Below are 12,914 nucleotides of genomic sequence, written 5' to 3'. Positions count from 1 at the left end.
CTTGAGGATTTACAATATAGTTTCTCACCGTGTTTTTGCTGACGTGCTCCGATGGCACATAAGATAGTAGCATCGCACTATCAATAGTAAGCAATCAAATCAAAGTTTTAGAACTATGCTATTGCTTAACACAGTTTTCTGTTCTGAGGTTGTTTTCCAGGTAAGGAGTTTGTTCAACTCTTATCTGACCTGCAGAATGCCTAAAACTGAAGTGGAAATAGGTGCCAATTTGGAAATATTTTCCGAGTGAGATTTTTGCCCGTAGTTCATCCCCTTTGTGCTGCCCTGGTCACGCTGACCCTGGCTGTATTTGGTGAGCTGTGAGTTCCTCTTGAGGGATTCCCCTTGTCAGTCTATCGGATGTGCAGCCCGGGACAAAACTGGGGCTGGCTGGAGCACAGCTGAGTTTTGCCAATTGTCAGAGGGTGGGACCATGTTGCCAGGTAGCACAAGATAGGGCTGGAGCCTCTGTGAACGTGCGCAGAGGCTGAGCTGTGGCAATGCAGGACAGATGACAGAGCCATAGCCAGCTTCCTTGTGGTCTGCCCCCTCTGCCTTGCCATGCAAACCCCAGGGCAGGACAGTGTGGACTGCATGGTTTTAAAAGATTATTCCGCACTGAATTTTGAATAGATACAGGCAAACTGCTGCAAAACCTACTGAGTAAAAAAGCTCAGTAGGAACGTTTCAATGAGATTAAAAAAATGCAACACCGATCTTCTGTTTAAAATGTCTTCCATACATCAGTCTGGAAGCTTTTTCTAAGGCATTTTGGAAGAAAATTTCCTTCCAGACTGATTCACAGATTTCTCGGCAATTAGTTCAAGAGCAGTTCCACTTTCTCAGAAGTAGTCACTGAAGCAGCCTAAATCCAGATTTAATATCCATTCAAAAAGAAATGCTTTAGTGCTGGGGTCTAGACCAGTGTCCTGGTTCTCAGGAAAGCCCTGCATTTTTATAAAAAAGAAGCTCTAATTTTGGGGCCAAATTAAAACTGAACCTCAAGATGGATAGGTAAAATATTAATTGTGCAGATAAGCTTGACGTGAGCTTATTCTGAATCTGCGTATGGCCTTCTGGAAGCAGAGTTACGGAAAGGGTTAGACCAATTAGGGATGTAAGTTTTGCAAAAGCAGATGCAAACAGAAGTTTGGATGATGGGTAAGGTGTTACGTTTCAGAGTTTAAGCCAGTCTCCAGCTATTAAAATTACAGAATCACAGAAATCAGAGGTGAAAGATATGAAGAGAGCATACTTATCTGATTATGTTCCTTCCCCAGCGCATATCCTGACAGATGTTAGACTACCATGCCGTAAAACCCTCCAGTGAAAGATATGCCAGAACTGCAATGCAACCTATTCTTGTATGTCATTAATCTCAATTGTAGAAAGCTCTTTCTAATGTGTGCTATCTCCTTTCTTGCCTTTTAAGCCCATATATTTTTGTTGTTGTTTTGAATATAGTACCAGAGGGTAGATTATTATTGATTCGTGGCAAGTATTTGTGTTTTTGTTACCACAGTTCTCCATAGTCTTTCTTTCTGTTAACTGTTTCCCCAATCTTCAAGTTTGTTCTCATAAATTGTGTTATGGGATCTCTAATAACTCTTACTGGTATTTTTCTGGACTTTCTCCAACTTGCCCAAGTCTTGTTGAGGTATGGCATGCTGTCCCAAACAGAATGCACTAGCAGATCTAGATCTTAACAGCAACAAGTAGAGTGTAAGGAATATCTCTTGGGCCTTAAACACGACACTCCTCTTAATAGCCAGCTTGCTTTTACAACAGCACAATGTTAATTCTGGCTTAGCTCATGTCATTTTCTGCAGAACAGATTACAATGAAAGGTTAGAAAGATGCTTTCACAGGAGCTCAATAGTGCTCACTCTCCCCCACATGGCTTGAAGAGTCTCCTCAGGTGGAGTGTTTTCTGGCCCTTGGAGACAGGATCCTGAATTAGATAGACTAGGTACCCACTAGAAATGCAGGCAAGTAACTCCCCAGCTTCTCTTTGTAAAGAAAGACGATGTGATTTTTACAGCTGGTTTTATAATTAATTGTCCTTATCTGCAAAAGGCTTAATTAGGTGCTGTGAAGAACAAGCTTAGAGGGAGCAGAGACCTGAATCACACTCATCTCCCTCATGAAGAATGTATCCTGCCTGTGGATTGTGGCATCGTCACTGTCTACCCTTTCCTTTTTGTAGGGACCTTGCTTGTCAGATACGAGCCATTCTTCAGAATGGAACTTTTGGCTGTGCAGCTCACAGTCTTTTCTGTCTTGGAGAATTACATTTTATTATTGAACAAAAATCTCAACATAATATATAAACGTGATACTTCTGTTTAAGCGTATCAGCTGGTAACATGTAAGAACCTGGTTGACATCAAGGCGATATTTACAGTAGAAAAAATGGTTGCGCTTTAAAATGTATTGGTTAAATAGTATCAAACAGTAGAATATTGTAAGAAGTTGTATCTAATGTAGAGAAAGAAAGTCACTTTGAAAGAGGACAGGTTTTTCTTATGCCATACAAATTTAAATTAATTTCTTTGGAGAGGAAATTCCTTTCACTTGGTGCTGCAGGTTGCATGAGATCATCTGATTTCTTAAAAAAAAAAATCCAGTCATTCTGTAGCTCTGCATTTCATCTGCTTTGAACATATACCCACTGATTATTTTACCTGATATATTATCAGGCACTGAAAAATGCAGAACAAATTCCTTGGAACAGACTGTTTCAGTAAACATCTTGCTTTCCTAGCGTAGTGCTCAGAAGTACCCCTCTGTGCTAGTTTTGCCAAGCATGCTCATTCTCTAGCTTTGGATTTATCTAGGAAAAAGAGACCATTATCCTGTGAAAATCCTGTATCTTTTGTACAACTTCGAAAACAGACAAACCGGTCTTTGGACTTCTTTGTACTGGGTAAACTATCTTTCTTTTCCATCTTACAGATAAGAGAAGAGAGGTTTGCAAGAAGAAAATATATCTGGTGAGACCAGATGACGTATAGCTGAGGGACAAAATAGGAGAAGCGTTCCAGCTGGGAGTCCCTCCATTAGCCCTGGCAAGGAGCAGCCAGAGAGCCTGCCAACATCCAAGTACTATTTCATCTATACGTGCACAAAAGTGGATCCATTGGCATTTGTACCTGTTGCTTTAAATTTATGTTTCTTCCTGTGAAAGCTTTAAGTAGAAATGTTGGCATCTGAAATCCTGTAACCGCTGCACCCTGCAGGCTCCAGCCCCAGGCTGAGTCGCAGTGGCAAGAGCACGACTCGAACTGGCTGGAATCGACCACAAGGTGAAATGTAATTTTTTCCTCCCTGAATAACCGAAATATGCTATTCCAGCAGAGTCGTCCGGATATTTTAGGGTTAAAACAGGAGTATTGTAGAGGGACAAAGAGTAAATAAATCCCTAAAGCAAATGTGAACGATTAACACTCAACGTAGGAAGAGGAAAGGAACAGCGGGGGGAGAGAGAGGGAAACGTCTGACTGGAAGCCTGGTCATTTAAGTTCCTACGCTTTATTTCCGCTGGCGTAGCTGCACAGGTCGCGCTCAAACAGCAAAAGCGATGCCGAGCCGTTTCTTCAGGTGGTACATAACGTTTGTAAATGCGACCTCGAAAAACTAGCTTGAAATTCCGAATAGGAGTCGTGGAGACGGAAAAGATTTCAAATCAAATACTTGAACTCCCTCTCGCGCGGGATTCCCGCGCTGGCCTTGCCTGCGACGGAGCTGCTGTTTAAAACGAAATGTTAAATTTGTGTGTGCGGGGGGGAGGAGGAAGCCTCCCAGGGAGGGCAGAAGCGAGCGGCGCCCGGGAAGCGAGCGGCGGAAAGCCCCGGGGGCGGGCGCAGCCCCGCCGCTGCGGGCACCCCGCACCCCGCAGCCGCTCCGCCGGCGCCTGCGGCGGGGCGAGCCCAGAGCTCTGCGGGCGCTTCCTCCGACTGCTGGGGGTGGGCACGGAGCGCGCCCGGAGCCGCCGCAGCCCCGCACGCTCTGCGCTTACCCCCGCGCCTCTGCCCGCGTTTCCCCGCACCGCCGCGGGGGAGCTCGGCGGGCCGGAGCGCACGACCGCCCCCGCCCCCAGGGCTGTGACCCACCAACAGCCACGAAGACGCCTTGAGAAAAAAAAAAATAAAAACCAAACCCACCACTGCTTGTCATCTGAAAAAAACCCAAACCACCGCACCCAGACCCCAACGCCCGGAACCCAGCCGGCCTTGCAGTCGTCGTGCTGCAGAACGAGCGCGCAGCAGCTGCGCAGCCCCCGCCGGTGGCCGCTCCCGGGGTGCCGGCTCCGAGGGGGTGCCGGCGCCCCGAAGGGCTGACAGCGAGGGGGACACGAAGAAGAAACCCTCACCGGATGCGCAGCGACGGGCGTGTGGCTTTCAGTACGTTCCTGTACCTTTTTAAATTTCAAAGCTAAAATCCTAAAATCCCATCGACAAAACGAGTCCCGCCCCGCGCGTCTCCCCGGCTTTATTCACCCCGCGGTGAGACACGCGATTCCCCCACCGGCCTCTGCGAGGGCATAAGCGACGGAACGCCGGGAGGTCCCCAGGAGCGCGTCCCCCATCCCTTCGAAGTAGCGAAGCGAGCGCCCCGGCTGCGCTGGGCTCCCGCCCCGTCCCGCCCCGCGTGTGCGCGGGTCCCGCTCGCCGCCCTGTCCCGGCCCGGGCCCGGCGGCGGCAGCAGCGCGGCACGGCCGGTGCTCAGCGCTGCCGCGGGCGCTGCCCCAGCCGCCGGGAGCGAGGACGGGCCGCGGCCGCGCAGGGGAGCGAGGGCTGGGGCGGGAGCGGGCGGAGCCGCCCGGGGCCGAGGGGGCCGGCGGACGGACGGTCAGCGCCCCGCCGCCCGCTGCTGCCGCGGCTCGGCCGTGCCCGCCGCTCGCCGCCGTCCTCGGCAAACGCCCCGCCGCTTAGGGCGGGCAGCAAGGGCGCTCCCGGCTCTCGGGCGGCGGCGGGAGGGCTTCCCGCGGCCGGGCGCTGCAGAGCAGCCCTCCCGGCCAGCTTCTCCCGACGCCGCTCCCCGCGCCCGCCCCGGCGGGCAGCACTTTCCTCCCACCCCCGTGTCGCGTCGCGTCGCGTCCCGTCCCCCCGCCGGGCGGGAACCCGCCGCCCCCGGGCAAACAGACACGCCGCCTGGGCAAACATCCTGCGCGGGCAGGTGCAGCGCGGCCGCGCCGTGACAAAGGGCCCTCGGCGGGTGATGCATGGGGCGGCGGGCAGCTGCCCGGTAATCCCCGCCGGCGGGGCTTAGCGGGGCGCCCGGGGGGGTGGGGGGGGGCAGGCGACCGCCCCTGCCCCAGTGCCTCCTCCGTGCAGGGAAAGGCGCTACACCTGCCGCTGGAGTTGCGTGACGGTGATGGCGATGATGATGGCTTCCTCCCCGGTCCCGGGGAGGTGGCGCGGCCGCCCCGCGGAGCAGAGTGCGGGGAGCAGCCGGCCGCCACCGCCGCGGAGCTGCCGCGGGTGTCCCCGGTCGCTCGCTCCGGGGAGGAGCGGCGGGACGCCGGCCGCAAGCGCCCCGAGCCGTGCCAGGGAGGCGAGGGGCCGGGGGTGCGCCCCTCGGGCCGGGAGAGCGGCTGGGCACAACCGGGCTCCCCGCCGCAGCGGCGGCGGCTGCGGGGCGGGCGGCCCCGGGGGAAGCGGAGTCCCGGGAGGGAGCGGCTCCGCTCTGCAATGCGGTCTCTCTGCTGCAGAGGTCGCCACGCGTGAGCGATCCCGCGGGGGAGCGGGGCCGGGCCGCGGCCGGGCGGCAGGAATGAAGCACCCCACGCCCCCGCCTCGCAGAGCCCCGGCGGCGCCTCGCCCCCCGCTGGATTAATGCGGGTTTTTTTTTTTTTTGTGAATGGGACGCTCGCGGAGCGGGGCATGACGTCACCGCCGAGCCGGGCTTTGGCGCCCAATGGCGGGCCGCGCTTCGTCGGGCGGCCGGGGCGGTGATTGGCTGGCGGCCCCGCGCGGGCGCCCACGCAGGCTGCCGCGGCGGCAGGTATAAAGGGGAGCCGGCGGGCAGCGCGCGGCACCGCGCATCGGCGGCGGCACCGGCGTCCTCCTCCGCGCAGCCCCGCACCGCCGCGCGCAGCCCCGCACCGCCGCGCGCAGCCCCGCGCCGCCGGTAAGCGCCGCACGTAAGCGCCGCGCCGCGGCAGGCCCGTTTCCCTCCCGGGCGCGGAGCTTTGCGCGGGGCCGCGATACCTTCGTTCGTGTGCTTGCGTACGCGAGGGCGCACGCGTGTGCACGGAAGCGGGCTAAGGCCGGTGGGGGAAAGGGGGTCCGCCGTGTCCCTGCCCTCCTCTCGCCCGCCGAGGCGGCGTGGGGTGTCCCGCCGGGCGGCTCGCCGTGCAGAGCCCCCCCCGGGGCCCGCCGCTGCCGGGCACGTCCCGGGGGCCCGTGGGGAAGCGGCCGTACCCTGGACGGTGCCTCGGCCTGCCCGTGAGCCGCGTCGGGAGTCGGGAGGTAGCGAAAATGAAGCGGGTGTCCGAGTTAACGATGTGCTTTCTTGAGTCTAAGATACTAATGCTATGAGAAAAGAGCTGTATCTCTAGGCAGATATCGTCAATTATATTTATTTCTTTACAGATTTCGTTCTAATGTCTAATTTTTAATTTACCCTTTTTTTGGTTATGTAGTAGAACTATTTGTCGGGCTTAAACCACTTAATTCTTGCAGTGTAATCTGAGCGGGGACGCTAGCATGCAAACTGCCAAGAAGCACCCCGTTTCAGGTGGAGTGCCAACCGTTGCACTTTATTCATTTAAAAATATTGAATTTTAAATATTTTTTTTCTTGTGACTCTCATAACTGTGCCTGTTCACGTTGAACACGCTGGCTATGACGCTGTGTGCAGTAGTTAAAGGAATGTGTTTTCCACCACTTTGAGGGACAGCCAGCTTTAAGTTGCGCGCAGCTAGCGGTGCAGAACTGCAGCTCTGAGAAGCTGCATTTTTATCTCCTGTAGTAGTCCTAAGTTATCTTAAAATGCTGAGAAAACCGAAGCACAATAGCAATCATCAAAAGAAACAGAAAGGTAATGTTGAAGAAGGGGAAAAAACTGTTAGTATTTGTACAACTTGCGGCTAGAAATTACCGACCTCTTTGGTAGATCTTATAGCACTGAGAGGGTTGGAAAAGAGCCATTGCTTGATGTACCTCTTTGTTGTAGAGAGGAAATCATGGTTATGCTGAAGATTTCATCTTTCCTTGCTGTTTATGCCTTGGTTGTGTGCCAGATGGACAGCTTCCAGGCAGCCCCAGTCAGGTAAGAAGCCGGCCCTGTTGCCGAGTGCTGTAGCTGAATGGTACAAAAATACTTCAGATTCTTTAGAGATCTAGGAGGGGAGTAGGCTACAGTGAATGAGAAACCTGGCTTCTTTTGATGCTGTCTTTGATACTGTGGCTTTTTAAATTACACTAATAGAACACCTAATGCTGTGCGCGAGGGTGGCGTACGCATTCACGCTGGTGAGAGATACTGTCAGTGATGTGCAGCAATGCATGACAAACCCCTCTCCTGTGCGTGGCTCTCCGCAGCGCTCCAGGCTTCATTCATCCTGTTTTGCTTGCCTCTTAGACCTGGCTTGGAATCCATAACAGATCGAGTGACGCTCAGTGATTACGAAGCTCGGAGGTTATTAAATGCGCTGGTGAAAGAGTTCATACAGATGACAGCAGAAGAGCTGGAGCAAGCCTCTGAGGGGAACAGGTAAGGGCTGCAGTCCTGGGGTAGGAGAAGGGCAATGGGGGAGTGTTATGTCTGACATTTAGCAAAAGCCATCTGAGCAGAGTCTCTGCAGGTCAAGATCTTTTTTTCTTGGTGTTATGGCTAACCGTGATCACCTAATTGGTAAAGGACGATGCTGCAGAGATATCCTAATGTTGGTATTGGGCAAATGGCTTCCACCTAGTTAACCTGCTTCTATCTTTCTCTTACAACTGAAAGTGGAGGGCGATTTGAGCTTGAATGAGGGGGTTGTATTAGAATATGGCAGCAAAAGGTATGTCCTCCTAGTGGGAGTGTCAGGGGCCATTCAGTCACTCTTGGATTCTCTGTCGTGCAAGTGCATGCTGTTGTAAGGCATGGAATTCCCTGGCAGAGGGAAGGCGTTCCTCCCAATGCACGCAGCGCCACTCTCCCCCCCCGGGCCAAAGGCATGCAAGAGCATTTGCATTATCCTAACAGGATTTGTATTGCAAAGCATGGTGGTGATGTATGAGAGACTGAACAGCATGCTGAATAAGTGGGAAGTAAAACTTCCTGGCCCCCAGTTCTGAGCATCCAGAAGGCTAACACACTTGCTTTTTCAACAAAGTTGAACTCACTGAAAAATATCGTTTTCCTTCTGACTGCATTTGTATAAACCTTCCTTGCATGGAATGTGATGTGGAGGGGTTATTTTTATTTTTATTATTATTATTTTTAAAGTTTCCTAACTGTAGGTATTTATCTAGGGAAGAAATGCATGAACATGCATGTTTGAGATTACTCTTCCTTTGGGCATGTGTGTTTTTTCCCCCCTGCAGCCTGGATAGACCTATGTCCAAACGCTGTGCCAGTCTGAGTACTTGTGTGCTGGGCAAACTGTCTCAAGAATTGCACAAATTGCAAACTTACCCTCGCACTGACGTCGGGGCTGGAACTCCTGGCAAGAAACGAAATGTGCTGAGTGACCTGGAACACGAACGCTATGCAAACTATGGGGAACCCCTAGGAAACAACTAGACACGCTTATTTATCCCCTTCTTTTTTTAACGTGATGCATGTGGATCTAACTTTGATTGCTAACCTTGCTATGTTATTTTGATTCTGTTTTTGACAGAGAATGTTTGAGATGGACCTAATGTTAGGAAGACAGAGAACATAACATGCATACCAAGTTAGCGGAAAAAATAAATAAATAAAAATGAACAGCACTGCCTTGAGATTTCAAATGATTTTCTTAGACACTGATTTAAAAAAAAAAAAAATCCTAAACAAGGCTCTTCATTTCTGGCTGCTAAATGTACAAGTAGACTCTTCTTTTGTGCCTGCCCATGCACTTGTTCAATAAACCTATTTTTCTATAAGGATTAGATCTGCTTGGTTCAATAACTTGTTTTAGAATGTGATATTTCTAGATACGGCTGGAAATATTTTACAAGTTGTCTTAATGCTCAAGAGAGGCAATGCCAATAATTCTAGAAAAGTTGAGAGAGAGCTTAGAAATTGAAATCAGTCACATACATTCATATGTACTGATGTAATCAGGTATGCATGCCATCCTGTTAGTAAGGATCCTGAGAAGCAAAGGAATCAGGAAAGGCTCATACAGATTTGTTCAAACAAACTAGAAATGTAATCCTGTTTAAAACTGGGTACTGAACACTTCCAGGTAAGAATTTAATAGTCTTTTCCTCTTTCCTTCTTACTTTACAATAAGTCTTTACACTAGTATATTCAAACCTCAGGTATCTTTAAACTATTTGTATTAATTCAAGACCTTGTAAATAAGAGGCAAACCAGATTTCTTTACAGTTTTTCTGTTGCAGCACTGCATCTATCTTGTAATCAGAAGCCTGTTCCAAAAATTTGGCATTGATGTTATGAACGTATTAATTGTTAATGAACTGTCTTGAAATGCTTATCTGAGAAAAATCCCCCTACTGCAAGAAAGTCACTGCTTTACTAGTAAATTGCTTCAGGCAAGGACCGTGTGAATGCATGTGCCTTGAAGTCCTCTGTCTAGCAAAATGATTAGCTGTAGGCTGAACTCTGAGCACAGAACTAGTTCTGTGGAAGTCTGAACTACTCCCATGGTGAAGTGCTGTACCAGATGGGGGTGGGAGGGGAGGGCTGGCTAAGTGCAGGAAAGAGGGGTTCCCACATTCCCATTAAATACATGGCAGCAGTATGTTTGCATGGTTCAGCTCTGAAAGCAACTGGTCAATTGCTGAGCAGGTATGGCCCTACCAGAGTTGCTGACAAAGCTCCTGTAGTTGTCAGTGATGCTAGGATTTCATGTGTTTTCTGGGTATTCCAGAGCATGGCGTTGAAGTGAGTTCAAGATCAGCATCTGCTACTGTCCTTCAGCAGCACTACAAACAAAACACGGATCTAAAGCTTTTGGAGGAGGTGGGGACTGGTTAAATGCTCCAGAGCTGGACCCCCTCAGCACCTCTCTGTTGGTCATAGTGACTTGCTGGAGGCAGGCAATGGCTCAGGTATTGCCGAAAGTCTGGCTTGGCTTAGTCTTCAGTCCATTTGCCCAAGAAGGGAAGGGCTCAGCCACCATTTGTAAGCTGAGCCTGACGGTTAGAAAACATAAAGATGCAACTTTTAGAGCTTGTAAGCTGTGCACACAAGTTGCAAATGCCTGCTGCGCAGCTTTTTATTCTAGAGAAGAAGCTTTCCTAGACAGAGCCTCCCTTACTGACACTTCATCTTATGCAGGGGAGATACTCTAGAGGCTAACTCTTTATTTTCCTTTTGAAAAGCAGTGTAACAGCACAGAAGAGGGCATGCAACACAGCAACCTGTGTGACCCATCGTCTGGCGGACTTCCTGAGCAGGTCAGGAGGAGTGGGCAAGAACAACTTCGTACCAACCAACGTGGGATCCAAGGCCTTTGGCAGGCGAAGAAGAAGCGTTCAAAAATAAAAAGCGGAATGATAATGTGAATACGGTAAATAGGCTGCAATAAACGATCTGCAATGCAGGCAACTTGTGGCGTTATCAGAATTTTAGTTTTGCTGGATGAATAACAGACCTACAGTGATGATTTCTGAGAAAGCAGGGCAAGCAACGGCATAAAAAAAGATGTTACAAATATGACAGTAGCATGTTTACACCGTGAAGAAGAGCTTTTGTAGATACTCTGCTAAGATAACTACCTTCACAGTGCATTAACTAAATGCAACAGTTTGGCTGGAATTATTTGCTTATTTTTACCAGTAACATTTCATTATCAATGTATCAGTAACTCTGGTTTTCTTTCTTTCAGATTGCCATGACACTGAAAATTCAACTTCAATTTCTAACAAAAGCAACTCTTCTCCATAAATAAAGACAGCCAAAAAGAAGCTTAATTTTGCATCCTAATATTGAAAATGTTATTTAATACAAATGAAAACACTTCTGTGATGTATAGTACGAGAGAATCTAGTTATTAAAGTTAAATTATTGTATATTCTTTTTATATGCAACTCTATTTCAAATAAAATGTGACAGCATCTATTATTTATTTATCTTCCAGCTTATGTGATCCATGCTACTTATCCTGGCACTGCTGCCACAACTCGGGGATTATACTAAACTGCTGCCTGGCAAGGCATATGTGTATTATATGGTGTGCTGTGCCTTGATGTAAAACACTTAACTAACCTGATTGTACAGTATGTTTAAAAAAAAAACCCAAACCACACTTCAATATTGTATCATTTGTGAATTTATGCAAAATTAAAAAAAGTATTTTAGATACACTGGGATTGAGAAACTGATTTTTTTTTTTTTATTTTGAACGCTTACGGAACCATTTGGCACTAAGCCAACATCACTGCAGATGAGATGGCCCATTGATCTGCAACGGCCTTATTAACTATAAGTATTAGGATTTGAGTCAAACGTTCAGAACACGAAGAATAGCTGCCTTTATACATATATACGTAAAGCAGTAGCTCAGAAAAACCCCAAAAGGACACCACGTAGTGAGACTTCTAGAAAAATAAAAAGAAGCCACAGCTGCATTTAATAAAACTGTAAAGACAGCCATAGTCATATGTGGTTTAATACTAAATGTTTTTATATAAGATGTAGCTCAGATGAAATGGCCTGATGTACTTTGTAGATTTTTGTCTAAGGTCAAAAAAAGTGAATTAGAATGGAAGAGAAAAAGGAGCTATGGAAATATACATTTCTTTTAAGCAATCCTGAGACAGAGTCTATTTAGGGATCAGGGATAAATAATTAGAGTGAGTGGAGAAGAGGGTAGCTGGAAGCAATCCATGGACATCTAAGTGGTGTTGCCAACTTCCTCCTCAAAGCTGCTGCTGTTTCAGTTTAGTAGCTGAGTCAGATATTTGTTTAGATCTGTTTTGTGTTCCACAGCCGGACTCTAAAATCTGCTGCATCAGTTCAGATGAAGATCACCTTGCTGTGCAAAGTAGAGGTTAAGGCTCTCATGATATCTCTGTCTGTCTCTGCTGCAGGTGTAATAGCAAAAAGAGAAGCATGGTCAACCAGATGTAGACATAGCCAGTAAGGCCTTCCAGTGACGACGCTTCTATACCATGCTCATTCATGGCTATGGTTTTACTTCTTGGGGAACATTTCAGCTCTGGTAAGTCAGTGTATGAGGCAGACCTTGTAGAAGATATAAACTAGTTTAGAGGGAAAAGTTCTAGTGCCTAAATGGGCAAAGGAGGGATGTTTAGACTTGGCTTGCACATCTGTTGCCTAGAGATAGTCCAGTGCTTTTTTCCATTTTCCTCTGAAGTATCTGAGATTGGCCACAACTGGGTGTAGTATACCCGCGTGGCGAACCACTGCCCTGTGTTTATACGAGGAGCTGGTTGGGTTACACCCAGCTGCCAATTATGGAGCCCAGAAGCATTCTTTGCCAGGTTTCAGGTATTTTTCCCCATTCTCCTTTGCACAAAGTGGAGGTCATATGCTGAGATCACCGGGCTACCTCAGTAACACCTTTCCCTGTCATTGCAGAGCCTCTGGGCACAGGTGGAAGGCTGTCTATTCTGTTCCCTACAATAGCACCCCGCAGCTGAATCTCCTCCAAGATAAAATGCCTAAGCACAGTTACTGGGATGAATGTGTGTAATTTAATGATTGATAATTCAATAAGAAGCCAGGCAATGTTCATGGGCCCCTTCTGGCTGCAAAGTGCGAATGCTCAGTTTATTTTTTCCATT

General features: G+C 48.9%; 1 protein-coding gene across 3 annotated transcripts; it reads left to right on the top strand.

Annotated features, from left to right (window-relative positions):
* The first annotated feature begins 5,978 nt into the window (after positions 1–5,978).
* Positions 5,979–11,471, top strand: CALCB (calcitonin related polypeptide beta). Of its 3 annotated transcripts, none has more exons than XM_064452628.1 (5): positions 6,004–6,132; positions 7,180–7,275; positions 7,588–7,719; positions 10,491–10,675; positions 10,994–11,471. In XM_064452628.1, exons 2-4 carry the CDS (start codon positions 7,190–7,192, stop codon positions 10,648–10,650), a joined length of 378 nt encoding a protein of 125 aa, XP_064308698.1. In that variant the 5' UTR covers positions 6,004–6,132; positions 7,180–7,189; the 3' UTR covers positions 10,651–10,675; positions 10,994–11,471. The 3 variants fall into 3 exon arrangements, with proteins under 3 accessions (XP_064308699.1, XP_064308698.1, XP_064308697.1); XM_064452627.1 differs by having other exon boundaries at positions 10,488–10,675; XM_064452629.1 differs by lacking the exons at positions 10,491–10,675; positions 10,994–11,471 and adding an exon at positions 8,538–9,080 and having other exon boundaries at positions 5,979–6,132.
* The last annotated feature ends 1,443 nt before the right edge of the window (positions 11,472–12,914 follow it).

This window comes from Phalacrocorax carbo, chromosome 5 (assembly GCF_963921805.1).
Source record: "Phalacrocorax carbo chromosome 5, bPhaCar2.1, whole genome shotgun sequence".
In the NCBI taxonomy this organism is placed as follows: Eukaryota; Metazoa; Chordata; class Aves; order Suliformes; family Phalacrocoracidae; genus Phalacrocorax; species Phalacrocorax carbo.
The sequence above is the reverse complement of the archived record's forward strand: the minus strand, read 5'-3'. Positions and strand labels throughout refer to the sequence as shown.

Excerpts from the sequence above, each read along its gene's own strand:
- CALCB (XM_064452629.1), top strand. The coding sequence starts at position 7,190 with ATGGTTATGCTGAAGATTTCATCTTTCCTTGCTGTTTATGCCTTGGTT. Across the intron at positions 7,276-7,587 it reads TTCCAGGCAGCCCCAGTCAG|ACCTGGCTTGGAATCCATAA; the intron begins GTAAGAAGCCGG and ends CTTGCCTCTTAG. Across the intron at positions 7,720-8,537 it reads CAAGCCTCTGAGGGGAACAG|CCTGGATAGACCTATGTCCA; the intron begins GTAAGGGCTGCA and ends TCCCCCCTGCAG.